Here is a 23,548-nt window from a genome sequence, read left to right on the forward strand (position 1 = left end):
TTGAGATTTGATAATGTCTGAACAAACAAATTTGAGAGCATTGACACTGTAAAACCAATTGTCTTTTTCTAGTTTTGGCTTCATTTAAATGTTTCTTCTTTTGGATTCTCAATGCAATCCAAAAAAAAAAAAAAAAAAGATATTGGTGTTACACTTTAGCATAGCAAAAAATATACATATATAGTAAGATCAGTTGGATTTAATCTAACATAGATTAATTCAATTGATATCCACTAACTTATCAAACTTTAATCCCGACATTGAGCTAACCAAAGTTAAGTTATTATAAAATCTCGAAATAAAATTATTTTTTATGTATATGCTTAAAAATATGCATTAACAAAACTCGAAATAGATTGAGATATCTTATAATTTATATTCTTCTCATAAGTTTATTTTATCAAAATATCAGTTGTAATTATTATAATATAAATAATTAATTCTAATTTAAAGATTTGTTTTAAAGGAAAGTTAAGATAAGAATTAGTTAAGGTGGATTGGAAAAATTAAAAAAAAAAAAAAAACTTTGATAAAAAAGCAGAACTTATAAAAAAAAAAAAAGGAAGGTTGCATGAAGTTCAATTATTGAACTTAAGAAGTATGTTAAGAATAGAAAGTTACAAAAGGAAAGAGAGATGCTTCGACTAATCCCATTTTATAATCAGGTGATATATCGATAACCAAACACCTAACCCTACAAGACAAAGGCATACAAATCCATAATCTTAAACACAATTTGGTTATATTTTGTTATTTAATCAAGTTAAATTTGTAATGAGGTATCTAATTAAATTAGTGTAAGTGTTATATTTTTTAAATTTTAAATTTGAATAAAAATAAAAATTTTAAATTTTAATAAAAAGAGTAATATTTATACTAATATACATCAAATTATTGATTTTATATTTGTTGAACTTAATGTCTAAAAATAGGTTATTACGTCTATCTATCAAATCAAATATTTAAATCAATAAATAATTTGTTCAATAGATTAGATTTAATTTTTTTAATGAAAATATTTTGAGTTTGAATTTTATTGGTGTGATTTATTGAGATTATATCGAATGTATGACATCTGTTATTAATCACTTATTAAGATCATCTCGAATACACGATCTGCAATCACTTATTTTAAGCCGTTAGATACAATATATTTTATTTTGATTTAAGGAACTGAGTAGTCTACTTTCAAATTTTTCTTATAAAAAAATCAAATATTTAATAATAAATATGATTATTTGTGAATTTGTATTATATTTATTTAATATTAAATAAGTGTAAAATAATAAAATTATTAAATTATAATTTATGTTGATATATTAAAAATAAAAAATATTTTTTATTTTATTAAAAATTTATCTTTTTTATGCTCTTTTTATATAATTTTCGTATTATCTTATTTTATCATGCTCAAAATTATAAAAATTTATTTAATAAAAATTTTCATTAATATTAAATTATTTTTAATCTTAATATTAACGTTTGATCAGCTTTTTGTTATAAATAAATTTATATATTGTCAGAGTTGGGGATAACATGTCATTGCAATAGACCATAGGGACAGTAAAGTAAATGAGGTGAGCAAGTGAAATGTAATGCAAAAAAAACAATAATAATAATAAAAAAATCTCTGGCAAGTTTGTCGGCTTGCGTGCAAATGAACTCTCTTTCTCTCTCTTTTATTCCCTCCACTGTTCCAAGCTCAGACTTTGATCACTCACTGTCACAACTTTTTTTTTTTTTTCAGTCTCTCTCTCTTCAGTTCTCTTTTGACAAAAATTTTTTATGTTCTGTTGGGTTTTTCTTTGTTCTTTGTAAAACCCTTTGAAACTCTTCTTCTCAACATGGTTAAGGTTTCAGTTTCTCTTCACATTTGTGTGGTTGGTCCCTGCAAAACACCAGCTTTTGTGTGATGCAACTGTTTCTGGGCTCTCTTTCTTGAGAGAGCCTTTCCAAGCTCTTTTCTTTTCTGGGTAGTTAGAGTAGGAAGCAGTTGAGGCTCGCATGAGAAGCTTTTTTCAGTGATATCGAGCTTGGTTGGTGGCAGTGTTTTTCCTTTGGTATTGGGGTCAATATTTCTTGGTGTGTACTTTTGAAAAAATGTTTTGAAAGTGGGATCTTTGGGGCAGATTTTGAGAGCCATTGTTTTGGTCATTTCACCAGCTTGATTATCATCAACTAAAAAAATAAAAGAGGAAAAACCCAAAAAAAACCACCCACTTGGCTTTTACTTGAAGCTGTCTCAAATAAAAACCCCTCATTTTTGCTTCCTCTTTCTCCTTCTCTCTCTTTTGTTTCATAAAAAAGGACGGATTTTACTAGGAAACAAAGGAATCTTAGTGCTGAAGCCAAATCCTCCAAAACAAGCAGCTCTTTTATCACTCAGCTCACAGCTTCTGTCTAATCACTTCTTCAATTATAAAGAAAGACTGGGTTTTGCAATCTTGTTCTAGCAAGAAATGGCTATGGCGGTGGCCCAACACAGGGAGAGCAGCAGTGGCAGTGGCAGTAGCATAAGCAAACATCTTGATGCTGGCAAGTATGTTAGGTACACAGCTGAGCAAGTTGAAGCTTTGGAACGAGTCTATGCTGAGTGCCCCAAACCAAGTTCTTTGCGTAGGCAACAGTTGATTAGGGAGTGCCCCATTCTTTCCAACATTGAACCTAAACAGATCAAAGTTTGGTTTCAAAATCGCAGGTAGGAAAACTTGATCTTGGTTTTCGTTTTTTTATTGTAGTTGTTATAAACTAATAGAAAAATTGGTTCCTTTTTAGATGAGTAGTTTTTTTTTTTTTTTTTTTTGAGTTAGAAAATTATAATTATGGGATTGTCATTGAGGTGTGCAGGTGTAGAGAGAAGCAAAGAAAAGAGGCTTCAGGGTTGCAGACTGTGAATAGAAAATTAACAGCAATGAACAAGCTGTTGATGGAGGAGAATGACCGGTTGCAAAAACAGGTGTCTCAGCTGGTTTGCGAGAATGGGCATATGAGGCAACAACTGCATACTGTAAATGTATCTTCTTTTAGTCTCTTGCTCTTTGATCTTCTACAATTCATGCTAATGAACTGTATCAAAATGTATAATGTGATAATTTATGCCCCTTGTTTACATTTTAAGTTGAATTTTAGTACTGGATATGGTAATTTAGTTTGTCTTATGCCTTCTTTTGGTCTTAAGCATTAGCTGGATCTTTATGGCATGCCAATTTTTTAGAATTGAATTGTCTTAATTTGCCATCATGGTTATATGCAAATTTTGTGTCTTATGCCCCCCATGTGGTGTTTGCCTCAAATTGTGCATCTTTGTTTTTTTGTTCTTGGTTCTTTCTATATATATGCAAAATTCCACTTGTATCACACTTCTTTCTTAATTATTCCAATTGCTGCTTAGGATGTTTTTGGCCAATTGCTATAGACAAAGATTATAAATTTTCTATCTGTTCCCTTTCTAGGTGTTTTGACATTATTGCTTTTTATTTTTGGTTTGCTTTGCAGGCATCAGCAACTGATGCAAGCTGTGACTCTGTAGTTACCACTCCTCAGCAGCATTCACTGAGGGATGCCAATAACCCTGCTGGGTAAGTTCAATTATTAACTGCAATGAACCACCAATCTATCTCTCTTTCTATATATATATATATAAAATAAATGTTGTGATTCCTTTATGCACTTGGCAGACTCCTCTCCATTGCAGAGGAGACCTTGGCAGAGTTCCTTTCCAAGGCTACGGGAACTGCTGTCGATTGGGTCCAGATGCCTGGGATGAAGGTTTGTATATGCATCTGGTGATATTAATTTTCTTGTGTCTCAAATGAGAAGTGTCTCTAAGCCCATTTGTTTAAATATGTTGTCAGCCTGGTCCGGATTCGGTTGGGATATTTGCCATTTCCCAAAGTTGTAGTGGAGTAGCTGCTCGAGCATGCGGTCTTGTAAGTTTAGAACCTACAAAGGTATGAATTCTAATGTCACTATAAATAATCGAGGCACTTATTTTTATTATTATACGTGGCCTATTTGTTTTGAACAAAACAATAAGATCATTGTTAATAGATTGCAGAGATTCTTAAAGATCGTCCATCTTGGTTCTGTGACTGCCGGAACCTTGAGGTTTTCACCATGTTTCCAGCTGGAAATGGTGGAACAATTGAGCTTGTCTACACACAGGTGAAGAATTATTGCCTGATTTATTTATTCTTCTATTTATAAATAAATGAATGTTTACCCTCTTGTCATGAGGAATAACTAAAGTGAGAACTGTTTTAGACGTTTGCTCCAACTACGCTGGCTCCTGCAAGGGACTTTTGGACTCTAAGATACACTACAACTTTAGAGAATGGCAGTCTTGTGGTATGCATGTCTTGTGTTTTTTATTAAATAATGTAAATCAGTGCTTTGTATGAGTACCTGAGAAAGTCGAGGTTGAAGTATTACATCTTGTGATACTTCCTGAGCATTTCCATTGCTCATTGTATGTCCTATGATTGTCTTTTCCTCCTTGAAGGTCCATGTGATTTGATATACAGGCTTCTTGAGAGTTACATGATTAGAGGTGCTGATATGATTTTTGGTTTTTGCTCTCTTTTCCAAGGTCTGTGAGAGGTCTCTTTCTGGTTCTGGTGCTGGCCCAAGTACAGCTGCTGCAGCTCAATTTGTGAGAGCTGAAGTGCTTCCTAGTGGCTATTTGATTAGGCCTTGTGAGGGTGGAGGGTCAATCATCCATATTGTTGACCACCTGAATCTTGAGGTAGGACTTCCTGATAAGTAGGTGCTTTTCAGACATCTTCAGATGTCTCTTTTGCAGCAAGACCTAATTTCTGAACACCTCATTGCAGGCATGGAGTGTGCCAGAGGTGCTGCGCCCACTTTATGAATCATCAAAAGTAATTGCTCAGAAAATGACAATTGCGGTGAGTAGATTCCTTAGCGTAAGGTGATAATGTACTGCTGCAACTCTAAAGCTTTGGTTGTTTAATCAACCAGGGTCAGACAGATTTATTACCCGATATAAAATTTGGAAGATAAATGTTTGCCTATAAATCTTTCATGGTGCTTTGATTTTTGCAGGCCTTGAAATGTGCACCTCAAACATTTGTTTGTCAGTGAATATTCATGTTTTATAAATTCTGTTATATGATAATGTTGCTTATTCACTTTGTTGGCATATATCATATTGGGTTTGGTTGTCCTATAAACATGCAAAAAAACAAAACAAAACATGAAAAGTTTCTTTGATTTTCTTTTTATTGCCTCAAAAGGCATTTTCTAGAGGTACTGATTAATTTATCTCTGCGAAGGCACTGCGGTACATCAGGCAGATTGCTCAGGAGACAAGTGGTGAGGTGGTTTATGGTCTGGGCAGGCAGCCAGCTGTCCTGAGAACTTTTAGCCAAAGATTAAGCAGGTATCTTCAAGATTATATAAAATCCTTGTCTGTATTTAAATTATGAATTCAATTGTGCAAAAGAAACACACATTGTGTGTTTAGGAATCCATTGTGTTCCATAGTTTCATTAAAATATTGTGTCAATCATTTACTTGTAGAGGCTTCAATGATGCAATAAATGGATTCAATGATGATGGATGGTCAATAATGAATTGTGATGGCACTGAGGATGTGATAATTGCAATTAATTTGAGCAAGAGCTTGAGCAGCACGTCAAATCCTGCCAGTGCTTTTTCATTTCTTGGGGGTGTTCTGTGTGCAAAGGCATCCATGCTGCTTCAAGTAAGTTTTAGAAAGCCCCTGAAAATGGGAACCCATTTTCTTATTCTATAAGGGACAATTAGGTAAATTGTTCGATGGAAAATTGGAACCTTTTCTTCTTGCACTCTAGAGTTCAAGCCTTTCCCACACATCATGTCTTTGACTTTTGATACTAATGGGACCATATGCCTTGTTTATTTTTGTCAGAATGTTCCTCCTGCTGTGCTTGTTCGTTTCCTTAGGGAGCATCGCTCGGAGTGGGCTGATTTCAATGTCGATGCTTATTCTGCTGCATCATTGAAGGCTGGAACATATGCTTATCCTGGAATGAGACCTACAAGGTTTACCGGGAGTCAGACCATCATGCCGCTTGGCCACACGATTGAACATGAAGAGGTTTATCTTATATGTGTTCATTCTGTTCCTTTGTTGTGGTATGCTAGATGGTTTATTGCTTGATGTATAAGCAAATAGAGCTCTACAAATTTAAGATATGTTTCAAATTATACACTATATAATTTACATTTCTGCAGGGTTTACTGGAGTCCCTTGAAACGCCCTTCTTTTTGCTTTTTCTTAACCATTTACTTACAAGTTTTAAGGACCTAGTAGGCTGTGATTATAAGCAATCAATTAAGCTTCTTTCAAATGATTAATCTTTTTTTTTTTTTCTCTTTAATAGTTTTCAAATGATTAATAACAGTCAAATGAGGTTGGCCTATGTGCTCATCCAAAAATGAGAATTTAATCCCTGTACGATAATTTGAACAAATTTAGTCTCTGAACATTTCAAACTTTGTTCAAATTATTATGAAGTGACTAAATTTTCATTTTTGGGTGAGTAAAGGGACGAAACTCTTAATTTGACCATTAATTGCTATTGCTTCTTTCAAATGTATATTCACTTACCTTTCTCTTGTTTTCAATTGAAAGTGGCAACTTTACTCATCTGTCCGATAAACTTTGCTGATTTTGTGTTTATCATGTATCAGTTACTTGAAGTTATAAGACTTGAAGGCCATTCTCTTGCACAAGAAGATGCCTTCTTATCAAGGGATATTCATCTATTGCAGGTGTTTTTCACACAATTCCGGGTTCAATGTTGATTTTATTTACACAAGTGCATGTTAAATTGGAGTATAAAACTTGACACTTTCTGTCATTTTACTTTGGTACATGTTTAATATGAAATCAATATGTTATTATTATTTGAAATCATCTGTAAGTGCATTTGCAGTTAAAATTTTTAAACCTCCTGATCTTTCGTTTGACACCTTTGACATGTTTACCATAAATTGTATCTTGATTAATCACATTAAGTAATCCTTGTTGCTATTGTACTTGCAACATTTGACATGCCGTTTAACATGGATTGAACTTATATGGGAGAGTCAGATTTATGAAGCTAGATTTATGGTCTTCCAGCTAATTATGAAATCATGATCTCAGTTTATTTAGACTGCCTTCACATTTTACAGCTGTATGGCATGTCCAAAATTTGCTTCGTTGAATATGTATTTACTTTATCTGTATTATCATCTTTGCAGATATGCAGTGGAATTGATGAGAATGCTGTGGGAGCCTGTTCAGAACTTGTCTTTGCTCCAATTGATGAGATGTTTCCAGATGATGCTCCATTGCTACCTTCTGGATTCCGGGTTATCCCGTTGGATTCAAAACCAGTTAGGTTTCACTGCACTTCACCTGAATTTTTCCCTTTTTACCATTTTTATAACAATGTGTGACCATCATGTGAAAAACATAAAAAACCTGTCAACATAGAATAGTGGAAACAAAAGAGCTAATAGTATGTCTGAGACCACGTAGTGAACTCCTATAAAAGATGCTAATGCCATAGAATTATGACATAATGAGTGCTATAATAGGACACAACAAAATTGCTTAATTATTTTGAAATGAATAATAAATACTTTAAACATTTATCTAGTTTCTATTTCAGCTTTTAATCTTATTTTGAAGATCAATCTTTATGCTGATGGGTGTTATTCAGTCTGATGCACAGGATTCATTGACTACAAATCGGACTTTGGATCTGACTTCCAGTCTTGAAGTGGGGCCTGCAACAAACCATGCTGCAGGAGATGCTACATCATGTCAGAACACGCGATCAGTGTTGACAATTGCCTTCCAGTTTCCCTTTGATATCAATCTTCAGGATCATGTTGCAACCATGGCACGCCAGTATGTCCGCAGCGTCATCTCTTCTGTCCAGAGGGTTGCCATGGCCATATCTCCTTCAGGATTGAGCCCAGCTGTTGGACCAAAGCTATCTCCAGGCTCTCCAGAAGCACTTACACTGGCTCACTGGATCTGCCAGAGCTATAGGTGAGTTGCTTCAATTTTTAAACATTAGGAGTTTCTGCTAACAGGCCACCCTGGGAGTTTGATGTGCTTTTGAATGAACATTTTCCAATGGTATGCAGAGTCATCTCATTCCATCCTTTTTTTTATATTGTAGTTGCTAATGTGTCTTTGTCATATCTGTTTTCCTCAGTTACCATTTAGGGGCAGAATTGTTGAGATCTGAATCACTTGGTGACTCAGTATTAAAGAATCTCTGGCAACATCAGGATGCGGTATTGTGTTGTTCGTTAAAGGTATAACAATTCCATCCAAAAATCTAAAATACTAGAAGCTTATATTCAAAACCTTGTATATCAGGTTCCACAGATGCCGATTTCATAACTTCAAATCATCTTACTTGAAGATAGATATATCTCAAGTAATGCTTCTGTTTGTGTTTTGCAGTCGCTACCAGTTTTCATCTTTGCAAATCAAGCAGGGCTCGACATGCTTGAGACAACTCTAGTGGCACTGCAAGACATCACATTGGAAAAAATATTTGATGAGTCCGGACGCAAGGCATTGTGCTCCGATTTTGCCAAGTTGATGCAGGAGGTTAGTCATAAATAAAAATAGTACATCCTCTTGCTGTTAAAATGGCATTGTTTTGTTTCAATGATAGATATTTAGCCTATTAGCCGCATGCACTTGTCACCCCAACTTCCCAAGTTAAATATTTGTCCGAGGGAAAAAAGGATACAGGAATTTTGTGGTGCAATACATAATTGGCTTAAATTTTCTGCTTCCTTAACAGGGATTTGCTTACTTGCCGGCTGGAATCTGCATGTCAACGATGGGACGCCATGTCTCGTATGAACAAGCTGTTGCATGGAAAGTTCATGCAGCTGATGACAGCACTGTCCATTGCCTGGCCTTCTCTTTTGTAAACTGGTCTTTTGTGTGAAAACATTTTACTGTAATTTATTTGTCTGACACCCCAGCTTTTCCCCATTGCATGCGAACGAGGAAATAACATTCAGGAAACGGGAAATGTAAAATGAAATGCCCAAAAACCAGAAAAAAAAAAGTTTTGTAATATTTAAGCACCCAGCTCAGGTTTGCATTTTATTAATTTAATTAAATTTTTTTAGTGCAACCAAATTTTGTTTAAACAATGTGCAGTATTTTTGTGTGAAAAACTGATTTGGTAACAGTAAGTAATCTTAACATTTTCCTGCAAAGTCCATGGCAGCATTTCCTGGCATACCAGTCAAACCATATTAAATTCCCGCTAGAAAATTCTGCATCCACAAGGCCCTAACATTGGCTAAATATTAAAAAAATGATGATCGGAAAAGAGGCACCCTGCAAGTTATATTGATTCTGTAAATGTTGGGATTCTAACCAAAGTTCAAGCCTTTTTCTAGGCATTGATGTTTCTTGTTTGTATTAGAACTGACATTGGATCCACAGGGTTTCTGCTAAGTGAATATTGGTTATAGACCTGACCTAGTGGCTAGTAGTACTACTGTGTGTGAAGGGCAGCACTGAGCAGCAGCGGAGATTTTGACACCAGGTGGCTGAGTTAACCTTCACTTCCTGTCTGATTTAAAGCACTATGAAGTTTTAAATTTTCTGTGGATTTAACTTGTATTCACCCAGTTCCAGCTATTTCTGTACCAATAGTTCAGAAGTTGGCAGATCATTTAAAGATGAGATGTGGTTATCTTCCTTGACCGTATTAATTTATTTTTATTGTACATAAATAATATTAATAATTTGATTTTCTTTTTCTTTTTCTTGGTTTGATGATCTTAGTGTTTATTCCATGTATGTTGGAAAATAAACTGAGCCAATGGCATTTGGCTTTACTCCTCAGTTAAAAGTTTTGATTGGCAGGGAAAAAGCTTTCTGTTAAACATTTTAAAAAAGTAACATCAACAATTTTATATCTCGTAATTAGATTAATAAAAGATAAAAAAATCATGCTAGATTATAATAAAAATTTTACAGCTAGATGTGCTTCGACGAAAATAATACCGGAATGAATGACCTCCTAAGAAGGTTACATGTTGCTCCCTCTTTTAACTCTGCCGGTTTCAAATCCGGATAAAATGAAGAGAGTTGTGATAAATTGTCAATCAATGTAAAATATAATCTAACTATGTTACGAAACCAGAATAAAATTTTTTTAAAAGGTCAAAAAAAAACTACAGGGATGGGTTTTTCATATATAACTTCTAATCTTTCTTTTTTCATATTCCAGTCTGGAATCCTGCAATTGACAGCCGGAAGAACAAGGCGAAGCTCGATCGATAGTACATTAACTTGACCCACAAACACACCACTAGTATTAGAAATTACATGTTTACATTAATGTGATCCAATCATTCCATCTCAAAAAGTGTATATTTAAGCAACTGGCATTCATAATGCCCGGACAGTTCACAAACTATACAATTTTAAAATCACACAACCAAGGTTTTTTTTTTTAGGCACCAGGAACATTACAAGGAAAGATGCTTGGAATAAGAAAATGCTTCAGATAGCATTCTAAAATGGTCTGGTTACTCCTCCTACCTCAATTTTTCTGTGTTACCTTTTATCGGGATGCCAGTGACCAAAAGTTCAAGAGAAATGAAGGTAATGCAGTAAACCAGCTAATGAACGCCATTGCAGTAGCAGTTTCAAACTGTGCACAATGGTTTTGCACACAGCCATCGAGATCATTGTCAATAAGAACAGTGATGCCAGCAGAAGCACAAGCTGCAGCAAATGTCAGAGTGGATGTGATCTGCAGGGACAATAACATATGATCAAAAAAAAAAAAAACTACAGAAGAAGGTGCAGACATAAGCATTCGAAATGTCAGGAGCTACGTATCTAACATGTGTACAGCATAAAACAATGATGAGATGTAAACAAGAGGTGGAAAAAACTAAACTATTTCAGCTATTAACTAATGCCAGAATGCAGGACATGGTGAAAGGTTCCGCATAATTCAAAGTTGTCTTTTTAAACAAATTTACTGTAAATAATTATCTTCAACTGTAGACGCAATAGCAATTAGTTCTACAGAAATCTTGGGAATAGCTATATGAGTAGTGCAAGAAAATCATGGCAACCCTGAGGCTGCTTCAAACAAAAACTGGTAAAATGTAGGAACCATTTTTTTCAGTTTGAGTAAAAAATCTAACAAAAGTGCCAGCCAAAATTCAAATCCAGTTCCAGCATAACACTGAGTTATTAGTGACTACCACCAGTCTTCTAACAGTTGCTTGCCAATGCAAACACCACTGCCTTATAGCAGCATACATCAGACCCATGGCAAGTCAATTTTGATTGGAAAATCACTTTGAAGAAGGTTAACACAAATTTAACACATTAAAAGCCACATTTATCAACGAGGAAAGAAAGTCGAAAAATATTGGAATGTGTAATGATTAACTGCATTTTTCAAAAAGAAGAATGAAGCTTTTTCCAGGAGTCACAAGGTAGAGAAAGAATTTTGATGTCTCAACTCAAACACTACATCCTAGCAAACTTCACTCAAAAGGTGAGGCCCTAGCAGATGTGACAAATCTAGCAGAAAATAGTACACTTTTCTGAGAAAGCCAGACATGCAAATTAAAGATTTTTGTGTGGTTCAATAAAAACAAATAGGACATCACATGTAGTCCAGGCTTCCAGCCTTTCAGCTTCACAGCGAAAATTAAAATATCTTACCCCATCACCAATGGTAAACAAACTAACAACACGATAATTCTGCAAAGTACGCCTCACTAAAAGGGCATAAATGTCAATAACAGCTAGCGATAAGCTCCACAAACTCTGCAAGCCAGTGGCAGCAACAAGATAGCTGATGCAGCAAACAATAAAAAATATCCATGTTATGAAAGAATCATTATAACATCAAATGCATACTGTAAAACAAAACTAGTTGCTTCACTTTCTTAAATCATATGCGAATTCCAAAGTCAGCAGAAAGATTGCATATAAAAAGATGTTGAGGAAGATGGAAGAGCTGAATAAAAAGATTCATGTAAAAAGAAGTCTAAACCTCCTCGTTGAAGAGTTAGAGTATGAGAGCTTATCTCTTTCACACCTCTTTTTATGATGATACAAAACCCCAGATAATAGAGCACCTAGGGAGTATTGGCACTCGCCATTTTCTAAGCACTCAAGCTCAACTTTTTGACATCTCTTAGAGGGTTTGATATAAGACAGCAGCTGACAGATATGAAATATGTGAAATTTGTTTCTTTACCTTTCTTAAGCAAAAAAACCACCTCCATAGTGAGCCCAGAATTGTTCAACTTTAATGTGTTGTTCAAAGTTGGTTTTTAACGTTGTACTCCATAAAATTAACCTTCCCTCCACTAAATATACTAGCTAATCACACTTTGAGTTAATAAATGAACTAAGATATTCATGATTTTACAAGACATACTATGTCTCAACCAGTTGTGAATTGACAAACTAATAATGGCAATGCATGCAGCAACCAATTAAGCAGCCTCCTATATTCAATTCTTAAACGTTCAAATCCTATTCACATATATATACACAAAATAAGGTTCTGACATTCAATTTATAGCATCATTTCCATAATAAGAAAGAAATCAAACATTGATACCCATCATCGCTAGTGAATCTAAACTAAAATTAAGCAGAACACAACACACATTACAGTAATCAAAAGTACTACCAAAAGGCTGTAACTGATGGAAAATCACTAGTGGTTGCCATAACACAAAGTCCCACAACAGCAAAAACAAACTGACATATCCGCAACGCAAGCCCTCCAGGAGTACCAGGCATCCCCTGAATATCCTTCATCCTCACTCTTGGAACCTCGTTGTTGCCTCCTCCGCCTCCGCCTCCTCCGCCTCCGCCGCCGTCCGTGGTCGGTGGATCGTCCAATGGGTGAACCGAGGCATGGCTCACATTCATCTCTTCCACTAAATCTTCTTCAATTCATACTCACAGCTACCAAAACCCACCAAACAACCAAAATTCCTCTTATTTTCCTCTGATTTTCACTGGAATTAAATTGAAACTAATTAACCAAACTTTATTTAAATATTTCCTTAAAACAGAACAAAATTCAATGAATCGAATCTTATTTACTACAAATGGATCGACGAAAAAAAATTACAACAGAGTTTCGTAATAAAAGCAGAGATTCGACAAAATAAAACAACACAAGTATACGATTACCCGAAATAAGGAATCCCGAAGAATTAGGCGAGAAATCAGGGATTAAGAAAGCAATTATTTCGGTGATGGCTTCGGATTTAAGAAAGTAAAAGAGGAAAATGAAGTGAAAATAAAAAGAAAAAAAGAAGAGAGCGCAGAATTAATGGAGGAGTGAGGGCTTTTCTTTTTATTTGTTTTTGTTTGTTGCTTTGAGTTGCAGAACGGTCAACTTTCCAGTTTTGGTCGGGTTTGGGCCTACTCGCGATGGGATTGGCTGGGAAGAAGTTTGGAGGATGGGGTCTGTTTGGGAAACGGCTTAAAGGAACTCTCGTTGTCAATTGTTAACCTGATTTGGAAAACGATTGTTTGGATTATTTGACCGCTTTGCAATATTATTGTTTGTATATTTGCAAGCATTTCCATTCTATTTTAAGAAGCTGCGGTGTTCCGTTTCATTGGTTGCAAGAAAATATTCTTTTGTCAACATCTAATCTTAATACATATATAATTTTTTATTTGAAAATCTTCGAATTAAAAATTTATTTTAATTTAGTGATTAAGAACACATGTTATTATGTAATTCACTATCAAATTAAAATTTTTATTATTTTTGTTTCTTGTCAAATGAAACGTAAGAAGAAAATGTAATCGATACATTATAAGGATAAAAAAAATATCGACTGTGTCCTTTTTTTTTTTTTTAAGAATGTCTTAAAATTATATTTTTTTAATATCTAAAATATTTATTTTTAATATTTTTATTTTTTGATATTAAAAATAATAAAACTTTAATTTATAATTTTTTTTTAATTTTAATATTAAATATATTAAAATTAAAATTTTCTTAAATTTCGTAAAAATTAATAACTGTCAAAATAAATTGGAATGAAGAGAATATCATTAATGAATTAAAAGATTAATTTAATTAAATTATATAATTATTTTTAAGAGATAATATATAAGGATGACGAGTTAACTCGTTCTCGACAGGTTTTGACCCGACCCGATCTCACGGGGTCGATTTTTTTTTTAATTCGGGTTTCGGGATCGGGTCGGGTCGGGTAAAATAAGGAAACATTCGGAGTTGGGTTGAGGTCGGGTTTGCCTAAAACCCGACCCGATATTATATAAATTTTTTTTAATTAATTATTTAATTATATATATTTATATAATAATATTTTTAAATATTTATATTTTAAAAAATAATATTTTATTAATTTTAGGTCGGATCGGGTCAGGTACGATTTACATGGTATCTGGGTCGGATCGGGTTCGAATTTAATAAAGTATTAAATCGGGTCGGGTTCGGGCCAAGTAAAACCCTCCCCGAACCTGATCCGATGCCAACCCTAATAATATCTAACATAATTTGAAGTTTAAATTTAAATATATATAAATTTTTTATTTTTATATTATGATCCATTTTATAAAAAAATTGATTTTTAATTAATTATTCAAGTGATTATTAATATTTAAAAATGTCTTTAATTTTATTTTTTAAAAAATTTGTCAACTTTCTAACTTTTTTAATCTTTTATCACATGCAATAGTGATTAATATACATAAATATAGGCTAATCATGTATTATTGTAAAGTTTTTAAATTTTATAAATCATGTTAAATTTTCTTTATGCATTTATTTATTTATTATATAAATTTATTAATTTTTTTAAATATAATTGGATATGCAACAATTTTTTAATTTCAACAACAAAAAAATTTAATTTTATTGATTATATTTTGTATAATTTTTTATAAATATTTGTGTGTATAAATAAGTATATAACGCAAATAATAAAGAATTTAAATAATCATGTGGGGAAAGAGATAGTGCTAATTATTACCAACTTTAACTTTATTAATTATGATTAAATTATTTTTAATTATTTTACTCATTTCTTTCTAAGCTTTTTTATTAAGCTTAATGGGTGGCCACTAATTAGTGCTTAACCTCCAAAATTCAAAGTCAATTTTGTATCAGACACGTGTCAAATACAAAATTTATCTTCTACTTTGGCAACCGACTATTTTCACGTTTACTTGTTAACTCTCTGATTTTTTAAAATAAAAAATACATCGAAAACATTTTACTATAAGATTTATTTATTTATAAAAAATAAAATTTAAAAAATTGTTCAAATAAAAATAATAATTTATCAAATTACAGGGGTACATTGGAAATCCAAAATAAATAATATCGACTTGCATGTAAGATTAGTAACGGATTAGATTGGGATAAATTTTTATTCGTCTCGAACTTGATCTAAATTTATAATCATAAAATTCGAACTTAATTTAATCTAATTTTTTTTTTATATTTCAATCCGATCTAAAATTAATAAAATATTATTTTTAAAATATAAAAATATAATTATATAATAAAAAATTAAAAATAAATTTTAATATAATATTAAATCGAGTTGGATCCAATTTATTTAAAACTCGCATTCGACTCAATTTTATTTTATTTTTTAATAATATCAAACTTGATCCGAAATTTAATTTAAAATAAAAATTTTAAAAATTAAATCAAATCAAAATTCATCGAGTTGGTTATTAACTCTGCTTGTATATGTCATATGTATTCAATTTTAGTGCCGCAAAAAGATGAATCCATGCCGACCATAATCTTAAACATATACAATAATTAATTAATTAACTTAAAATATAATAAAATAACACATTTGTACATATATTAAATAAATAAGTATTATTTTTTTATAACAACAAATAAACAATTAATATGTTTTTCATTTTAAATATTTATAAATTACTTTCATCAATATTGTTAAAAAATCATTACATAAAAATATTTTATTAATCTTAATAAGTTTTGTAAATATCAAATACATTATAAATTGTATAATTTATCAACTTTAATATAATAATCTTAATGATCATATTTTATTTTTATTTTATTATCATCGTTGTTTTGCTATTAAATTTAAATTTTAAATTTATTAAATAATATTTTAAAAAATACGTGGACGAATTAATTAAAGTAATTACAAAAATTAATTTTTATCCTCACAAGAATAAAAGGTACACAATCATTTGTGGAGACCACAAGCTCACTGCTCAGTGCTCACCAACATCGCTTCATCATCGCCAATTTTTGATTTTTTTTTTCAATGTTTCTAAATTATTAAAAATCCTTTTTCATACTATTTTATAATAAATTATGATAAAAACAATGTATTAATTAATAGATTTTCGATTTAAATTCATGAGTTAAAGTAGTGACCTTGAAAACTTGCATTTAGCTGTGTGACTTTAGACTCTCCTCTTTTAAAACTTGTGGATCAGTTTCTCCCAAGTCCATGCCACGTCACCATCATACCATAATCATCCATCCATACATACATTAAGTCACCATCATCATACCATGATTTGATACCAATTCCCCACGGCCATAAACATAAAATTAATAATTCTTTTTTATGTTTCCCCTCTACAGCAAAAATTAGGGTTTTTATATTTTCTTCCCCTTTTCTTTATTCTTTGAATCTCGCGCTTTTTCCCCTCTTTCGACAATTCCTATATTCACTGGTTATTTTTAGGGTTTAAAGATCTTTAATCTTTTCCTCTTCTTCACCATGTTTTGGAAGCTCACAGACTTTTCTCCCGTGAGTAATTTATACTAATTAATTAAATTAATTACTCCTTTTCTTTTTTTATTTCTTTTAAAAATTTAAATCTTGATTTCATTAATCTTTTCTTGCAACTTTGAGTTTCTTTTCTTGGGAGTAATTTTTATTGGATGTAATGAACTTGTTAATTTACTTTGGATTCATCGATGCCGTAGCAAAGTAGTTTCAGTAACTTAGATTTGTCTACGCCGTTGTGAAACTTCATTGTTCAATTCGATGTATTCACTTTGATTTTTAAGCTAATTTTTGAGTTGGAAATGGCTGGAGTTCTTTTTATTTGAATCTCAACTATCTTATTTAGTGTTAACATCTATCGAATCTAATTCGCGAAAATCTGTTAAGCTATATATGGTTGCTTGTTCATTCACCATTTCTAGCAAATTGTTCTAAAACTGTAATTCTAGTTAGTTTCATTGACTGTGATATTCTTTTGTAGGTGGAGTCGATATTAGACAAGGAAAACTTTACTTTGGAAGAGTTACTGGATGAGGAAGAAATAATCCAAGAGTGCAATGCTTTAAATAGTCGACTCATCAATTTGTAATTTCTGCCACTATATCAAATTGTGCCTTTCCTTATTTTTCATTATGTTTTTCTTTTATGTCAGTTTCTAGTCCGTTGCAGCTGTTGGAATTTGGAAGTTGATTTGCTATAATTAAAATGGCGAAGTGTCTGTAGAATCTTATAGACAATCAGTCTTGCTTGATGCTCATCATGTGCTTAACTTTTTATGTGCAGTCTGCGAGATCGAACCCAAGTTATGCAGTTATTGCGTTATGTTGTTGAAGAACCTCCAGAGGATGCTGACAGAAAACAGGCCTTTAAGTGTGTCATTTTCGTTAAATCAGGGATCAGGAACTAGACTTTCTGTTTCCTTGTCTTGTAACTTTTCTGATGTGGATTATTCTTTTTCGTAATGATATGTTCACTTCTATGTCTAGGTTCCCATTCGTTGCCTGTGAGATATTTACATGTGGGATTGATGTTATCTTGAAGACCTTAGTGGAGGATGAAGAGGTATGGGTTTCATTTTGTTCTTGATTATGCATCTTTAGTTATGGAAATTGCTATGATTTTGTTTCAACTTTTTTCTCTTTGATGCAGTTGATGAACTTTCTTTTCTCCTTCTTGGAACTGAACCGTCCTCATAGTGCCTTGCTAGCTGGTTATTTCAGTAAGGTGTGCTTGTTCATGTTCTGATTAGCTTCCGTGCTGTTTCATGTCATGTTTTCTTTGACTACTGCTTTGGTTATTGCCACTTGATAAGTTTCATTTGCTTTGATAATTTTAGGTTGTTGCATGCCTTATGCTACGGAAGACTGTTCCACTTATGAACTACGTTCAAGTAAGTAAAGCTTGTGTTTACTATTATATTCTTAGACTTCTTGGAAATTTCTTGATATGTTTCTTCTATGTCGTTGGAGATGCATTCAATAACCTGGAAATCTGGATAGCAATTGTAATTGAGGCTTGGTGCATGAATGTGAGCTGCCAATTTGAACTTTTCCTTGTTCCCCAGTTGAACTTTGCACTGATTTATTTGAGATGGACATGCATGATGCACCTTTAAAAAGTGTCACCTGTAAGCTATAGTTAAGCATTCTGAATTAGTTCTGTAAACAATTTTGTGGAATATAAATCCATTTTGTCTGGTGTATTGTAAACATAATCAGGCTTGTTATTGGTTTATGTTCTCTGAACTACAAAGGATATCATGTTTTTGTTTATCTATTTATTTACATGAATTTACTGAGAATGATTATTCACAGGTACATCAAGATGTGTTTTGCCAACTGGTTGATTTGATAGGAATTAGATCCATAATGGAGGTACCTGAGATTTTCTCTGTGTTGTTTTATTGCAATTGTGGATTTATACCATTTGGCATTTAATATGTTTGAATTGAACATTGCTATGAGATGTGCCTTTTCACAGGTTTTGGTTCGGTTAGTAGGTGCTGATGATCATGTATATCCAAATTTTTTGGATGTAATGCAATGGTTAGCTGATATCAATTTGCTGGAAATGATTGTGGATAAATTGAGTCCATCAGTAAGTGAGAATTTTCTGTTTTATAATTTCCATGATGTAATATTGTTTTAATATTTTCATGGCATAGCAAACTTTGTAATTAGCATCTCATTACCTGTTTTTTATGATGACCAGTGTCCTCCTGAAGTTCAAGCTAATGCGGCAGAAACATTATGTGCAATAACACAGAATGCCCCATCAGCTTTAGCCACTAAACTCTCTAGTCCAAGGTTTGTGAGATCTAGTTCCTTCTTGTCTCCACGCTGCCTGCATCACCATCTCCATTCTCTATTGTGTATATGTATGTGGTTCGACCTGTAATTTTGAATATATTCATGTACAGCTTTGTTGCAAGGATATTTGGTCATGCATTGGAAGATTCACATTCAAAAGCTAGCCTTGTACACTCACTCTCAGTCTGTATCTCATTGTTGGATCCAAAAAGATCAGCAATAACTTCTCCCTTGATGCATTCTTTCCGAAATCAACATATGTATGAGCTCCCAATCCCTGTAAATTTGGAGACTATCAATGCGATGCTGCCTAAGCTTGGTGAGTGGATTTCTTTTGCTGAAAGTTGTATGTAATAGTTTTCACATATTCCTAGCCATGGTGTTCAAGACTGCATCTTGTTGTGCAGGCGACTTACTCATGCTTTTGAATGTGTCATCCGATGAGAAAATTTTGCCTACCACATATGGAGAATTGAGGCCACCTGTTGGGAAGCATCGTTTAAAGGTTCATTTTATATTCTCATCATAAGTTTTATTTGTCAACCAACGTGGAATATTCAACTTGATACCTGTTTGATTTATTTGGTGTTTGTGCAATGTATATCAGACTTTGTGCGAGCCCAAGGCATATTTATTGTATTATTTCTGAATTATTTTGCTATTTATTTCAGGTTGTGGAGTTCATTGCTGTGCTGTTGAAAACTGGAAATGAAGCTGCAGAGAAGGAATTGGTCAGCTCAGGAACCATTCAACAAGTTCTTAATCTTTTCTTTGAGTAAGCTCTTACTTAAAACTGACATGTTGAACGAAGTGAAAGCAACTTGTTGAAAGTTTGAAACTAGTAGAAAGTGGTTGATGTCTGAGGAAGGTGTTGGATCATTTCTCTTAGCAGGCTAAGATTCATCGTCGCTTTGTTTCAAATAATGCAGGTATCCATTCAACAATGCATTGCATCATCATGTGGAGAGTATAATATTATCATGTCTGGAAAGCAAGAATGACGCAATAGTTGATCATCTTCTTCAAGAATGTGATTTGATAGGGAAATTTCTCCAAACTGACAAACATCCAATTCTTTCTAATGACAGTAATCAGGTAGATGTTAATCATATTGCCATTTGTCCTGTTTTGCTAATGGTCATTATATATAATTAGAAGCTGTTATAAGTGCTACCTGATTATGCGGTCTGTTTAACCCCTTTTTTGGTCAAACAGCCAACTTTACCTGCTGCTGGAAAACGTGCACAACGGGCAGGGAACATTGGACACATTACACGTATTTCAAATAAACTGGTACAGTTGGGAAGCAGCAACAGCCACATTCAGGCATGTCTACAGGTGGGGAATTGGCTGCTTGTTAATGCTGTATGAGTGATTCTGTCAGGATCTTACAGGTTGTAGTCGCACTTTTTTATTTTAAGCTAACAACTTATTTATAATTAAAATTAGTGTATAAATCGTTTTATGTGGCATGGTAAATCTGAATTAAGGTTGTCACAATTAATAATTGTTTTTGGCATGTTGGTGGTATCCTTCATAGGCTGGAATTGCATGGTTGGATCTGTATGTTGAATTAGGCAATTTTACTGGGATTCTTTAGATGACTAATGCTTTTGTGAATTTGCTGACATAAGTTCATATCTTTATAGGTAAACAGTGAATGGAATGAGTGGCAAGCTAATGTTCTGCAAGAACGTAATACAGTTGAAAATGTATTTCGATGGGCTTGTGGGTATGCCCTTGCTTCACTTCTGATAGTTATTGCAGTCAGATTAGTAGGATTTGGCATTTGGAGGTCCATTATCTCTAGATTCTTTATGTGATTGATGTGGCATTTGTGAGAGTGCATGCACTCATGGACTCTCTATGGTCTTGTGGCAGATTTTGTGTAACTTATAAATGACATATAAATCCTGACTTATAGTTCTCACTTTTATTTTATTTATGGCTTTCTTCTGTTATATAATGCCTACTAATGTGAAGGTTCTAATTATATTCCAATTTTTGAATCCATGTCCTGTTATAGCACATTCTTGATGTTTGCAGCAACCACCTAGTTGTGAGAGCTAACATAAAAATCATTGAAAGAGTTTCATGTATTTTCCTTCTCATGTGCAGCCGCCCAACAGCATTGCAAGACAGAACAAGGGATAGTGATGAGGATGATCTTCGTGATAGAGACTATGATGCTGCAGCTTTAGCGAATAACCTAAGCCAGGCTTTCAGCTACAAAATATATGGGAATGATGATAATGAAGTATGTAGTTCCGCATATCATAATAATTTCTTAAATTCGACCTGTTTGCTATACTTATTGTTTTTATTTCACTGCTTTCAGGACCATGGTGCACTTGATCGAGATGATGAGGTGACTGACTCTCATGCCTTTTAATTAATTAAAATTCTCTCTGTGGGTGTTTTGTAAGGCCAATAGGTTGTTTTTCCAATGGCTTCTCTATTTCCCTATTAAAGACATCAATCTTAACATATTAAGATCACCATGAGTGATGGAGAAACCAAACAGATAGGAAATTTTTTTCACTTTTTTAATGTCTAATTTTATAGTAAATGTATTTTTTTTATTTGCAGGATGTATACTTTGATGATGAATCTGCTGAGGTTGTCATTTCATCCTTGAGGCTTGGTGATGACCAAGGGAGGTGAGCTTTCTTGCATTACTCGTAGTAATGGGGGAGCATATCACCTACAATAATTGTGGTACAATTAACCAATCAAATTTTAGAGTTATGTAAGGTCTACCAAAATATCATATGGAGTCCACTCTTATAAGTGGTGGACCTTCTCATAATTCTTGATTGTGGTTGGACAATTGTAGCATTGTAGTAAAAATGGTAGTTGAAATGTTCCCTGGTAATGGAGTAAAGGGCTACACTCTGGATGGGTGAATGTTGTTTAAGAACCTGCAATTGCCTTGGCTTTTATAAATGTACGGTTTAGGTTCTTTTCTTAAAGTAGCCATATTAATGGAACCCATGTTTTTCAAATGCAGCAGTCTGTTCACAAATTCCAACTGGTTTGCATTCCAAGATGACAGAATCGGACATGCACCTGTGGATATATCCCCCACAGAGGTGATGGATGAGATTAACTTGAATGGCACTGGAAATAGTGGTAACAGTGGTAGTGATGACGAGGTAGTAGTTGGAGAGGAGGATGAGTTGACTGGAAGCAAACAGTCGGTGAATGGCACATCTACTTCCTATGTGATGAATGGATTTAACAATTCCATGAGCGGTGGAGACTTGAATCCACAAAGGGAGAAAGCAAATGCTTCAAAAGATATGGGATTCTTGAGGTTTGACACACCAGGAAGTGAGGACTTATTTGGAGATGGGCCTTTACCTGAGTGGGTGGGGTGGGGAGAATCTTCAGATTTGCAAGTAGGTGGCTCAAGCAAGAATCCATTTCTCGACGATGACAGCTCAGATGTCAACCTACCCAGTAATACCGATGTTGGGCCCCCCTCAAATGCAGAATTCATACTTCCAAATGGTTCCTCAGACTCAATGGATTTGAGTGATGGATCAGTGAGCAGTGATACAAGTCCAAAATATCCTCCAGTTCCCTCTTTGTTTGAAGAGGATGTTGAATTTGTAGGTGTGGAATTAGAAGGTACAGAGAAGGCAATTGAACAAGCTATGAAAGAAGGAATAGTTGGGGAAGCAGGGCCACTGAAGAGGAACATTGTTCCCAAGGTACCAGGAAAGGAGAATTCTGATGACGGTGGAGCTGTGCTGCAGGAGTACAATGATGTAAACTATTGGAGGGTTGATAAAGAGGTTGCTGTTTTGGAGTAACACCGGCCAAACATAAGTTTGTGGCTGAACCTGGAAAGTTGGATCCAAGAGCGACATCAGTGTTTTTGGTTGGCGAGGCCTGAGGCACCAAATTCACATGTACATTATAATTTTGTTCCCAGATGGGGTTGAAAACGGTAGTCTGTGCTATGGTTAATTACTGTTATTGTTCATTAGTTATTGTTACTCTTATTATTGTTCTATCAATCAAGGTTTTGTTTCTTCCTGTTGCTGATTAATGGCTGGAATACTCCTGGACGGTGTTGTGTTCTTCACTTCTCTTCCGCCCTTTTTTCAGTTTTCCATTGGCTTAGTTTCTTGATTTTGGCATTCTTGCAGTTTTTTCTATCTTCTAACTTGACATCATTGGCGGCTATGAAGACTTCAGAATCAATGAATGACACTTTGAATAGCAAGTTGATTGCTATTACTTTCTTTTTTCTACGGATCCCTGCATGGATATAATATGAAAATAAAATAATAATATGAAAATAAAATAAAAAAATGATATGATTTAAAATTTTAATAATAATTTTATATATTAAATTAAATTAAAAAGTTATATTTTATGTTTTTGAATTACTACAAATCATGATTATAATTTTTACG

At 33.5% G+C, this 23,548-nt stretch overlaps 3 protein-coding genes across 5 annotated transcripts; 2 read left to right on the forward strand and 1 right to left on the reverse strand.

Annotated features, from left to right (window-relative positions):
• Window positions 1-1,711: 1,711 nt before the first annotated feature.
• On the forward strand, window positions 1,712-9,117 carry LOC111301459 (homeobox-leucine zipper protein REVOLUTA-like). The gene is made up of 18 exons (XM_022897121.2): window positions 1,712-2,698; window positions 2,848-3,013; window positions 3,496-3,578; window positions 3,678-3,768; window positions 3,855-3,950; window positions 4,051-4,164; window positions 4,264-4,347; window positions 4,589-4,744; window positions 4,833-4,907; window positions 5,295-5,401; window positions 5,542-5,725; window positions 5,912-6,100; window positions 6,697-6,777; window positions 7,252-7,386; window positions 7,716-8,050; window positions 8,220-8,322; window positions 8,474-8,623; window positions 8,823-9,117. Exons 1-18 carry the CDS (start codon window positions 2,460-2,462, stop codon window positions 8,970-8,972), a joined length of 2,538 nt encoding a protein of 845 aa, XP_022752856.1. The 5' UTR covers window positions 1,712-2,459; the 3' UTR covers window positions 8,973-9,117.
• Window positions 9,118-10,336: 1,219 nt separating this feature from the next.
• Window positions 10,337-13,434, reverse strand: LOC111302196 (CASP-like protein 5A2). The gene is made up of 4 exons (XM_022898134.2): window positions 13,229-13,434; window positions 12,717-13,050; window positions 11,735-11,867; window positions 10,337-10,802 (listed from the first exon to the last, which is right to left on the reverse strand). The coding sequence occupies exons 2-4, from the start codon at window positions 12,959-12,961 to the stop codon at window positions 10,611-10,613; spliced, it is 570 nt and encodes a 189-aa protein (XP_022753869.2). The 5' UTR covers window positions 12,962-13,050; window positions 13,229-13,434; the 3' UTR covers window positions 10,337-10,610.
• Window positions 13,435-16,660: 3,226 nt separating this feature from the next.
• Window positions 16,661-23,165, forward strand: LOC111301460 (uncharacterized). Of its 3 annotated transcripts, none has more exons than XM_022897123.2 (19): window positions 16,661-16,833; window positions 17,294-17,397; window positions 17,596-17,682; window positions 17,799-17,874; window positions 17,962-18,036; window positions 18,149-18,202; window positions 18,627-18,686; window positions 18,793-18,909; window positions 19,024-19,118; window positions 19,232-19,440; window positions 19,529-19,626; window positions 19,793-19,896; window positions 20,051-20,216; window positions 20,337-20,459; window positions 20,771-20,853; window positions 21,240-21,378; window positions 21,460-21,489; window positions 21,711-21,781; window positions 22,132-23,165. In XM_022897123.2, exons 1-19 carry the CDS (start codon window positions 16,804-16,806, stop codon window positions 22,937-22,939), a joined length of 2,529 nt encoding a protein of 842 aa, XP_022752858.2. In that variant the 5' UTR covers window positions 16,661-16,803; the 3' UTR covers window positions 22,940-23,165. The 3 variants fall into 3 exon arrangements, with proteins under 3 accessions (XP_022752858.2, XP_022752860.2, XP_022752862.2); XM_022897125.2 differs by having other exon boundaries at window positions 22,135-23,165; XM_022897127.2 differs by lacking the exon at window positions 17,294-17,397.
• Window positions 23,166-23,548: the final 383 nt, after the last annotated feature.

The sequence above is a fragment of the Durio zibethinus genome, chromosome 15, assembly GCF_047325235.1.
Source record: "Durio zibethinus cultivar Kanyao isolate XHJ-2024 chromosome 15, ASM4732523v1, whole genome shotgun sequence".
Lineage (NCBI taxonomy): Eukaryota > Viridiplantae > Streptophyta > Magnoliopsida > Malvales > Malvaceae > Durio > Durio zibethinus.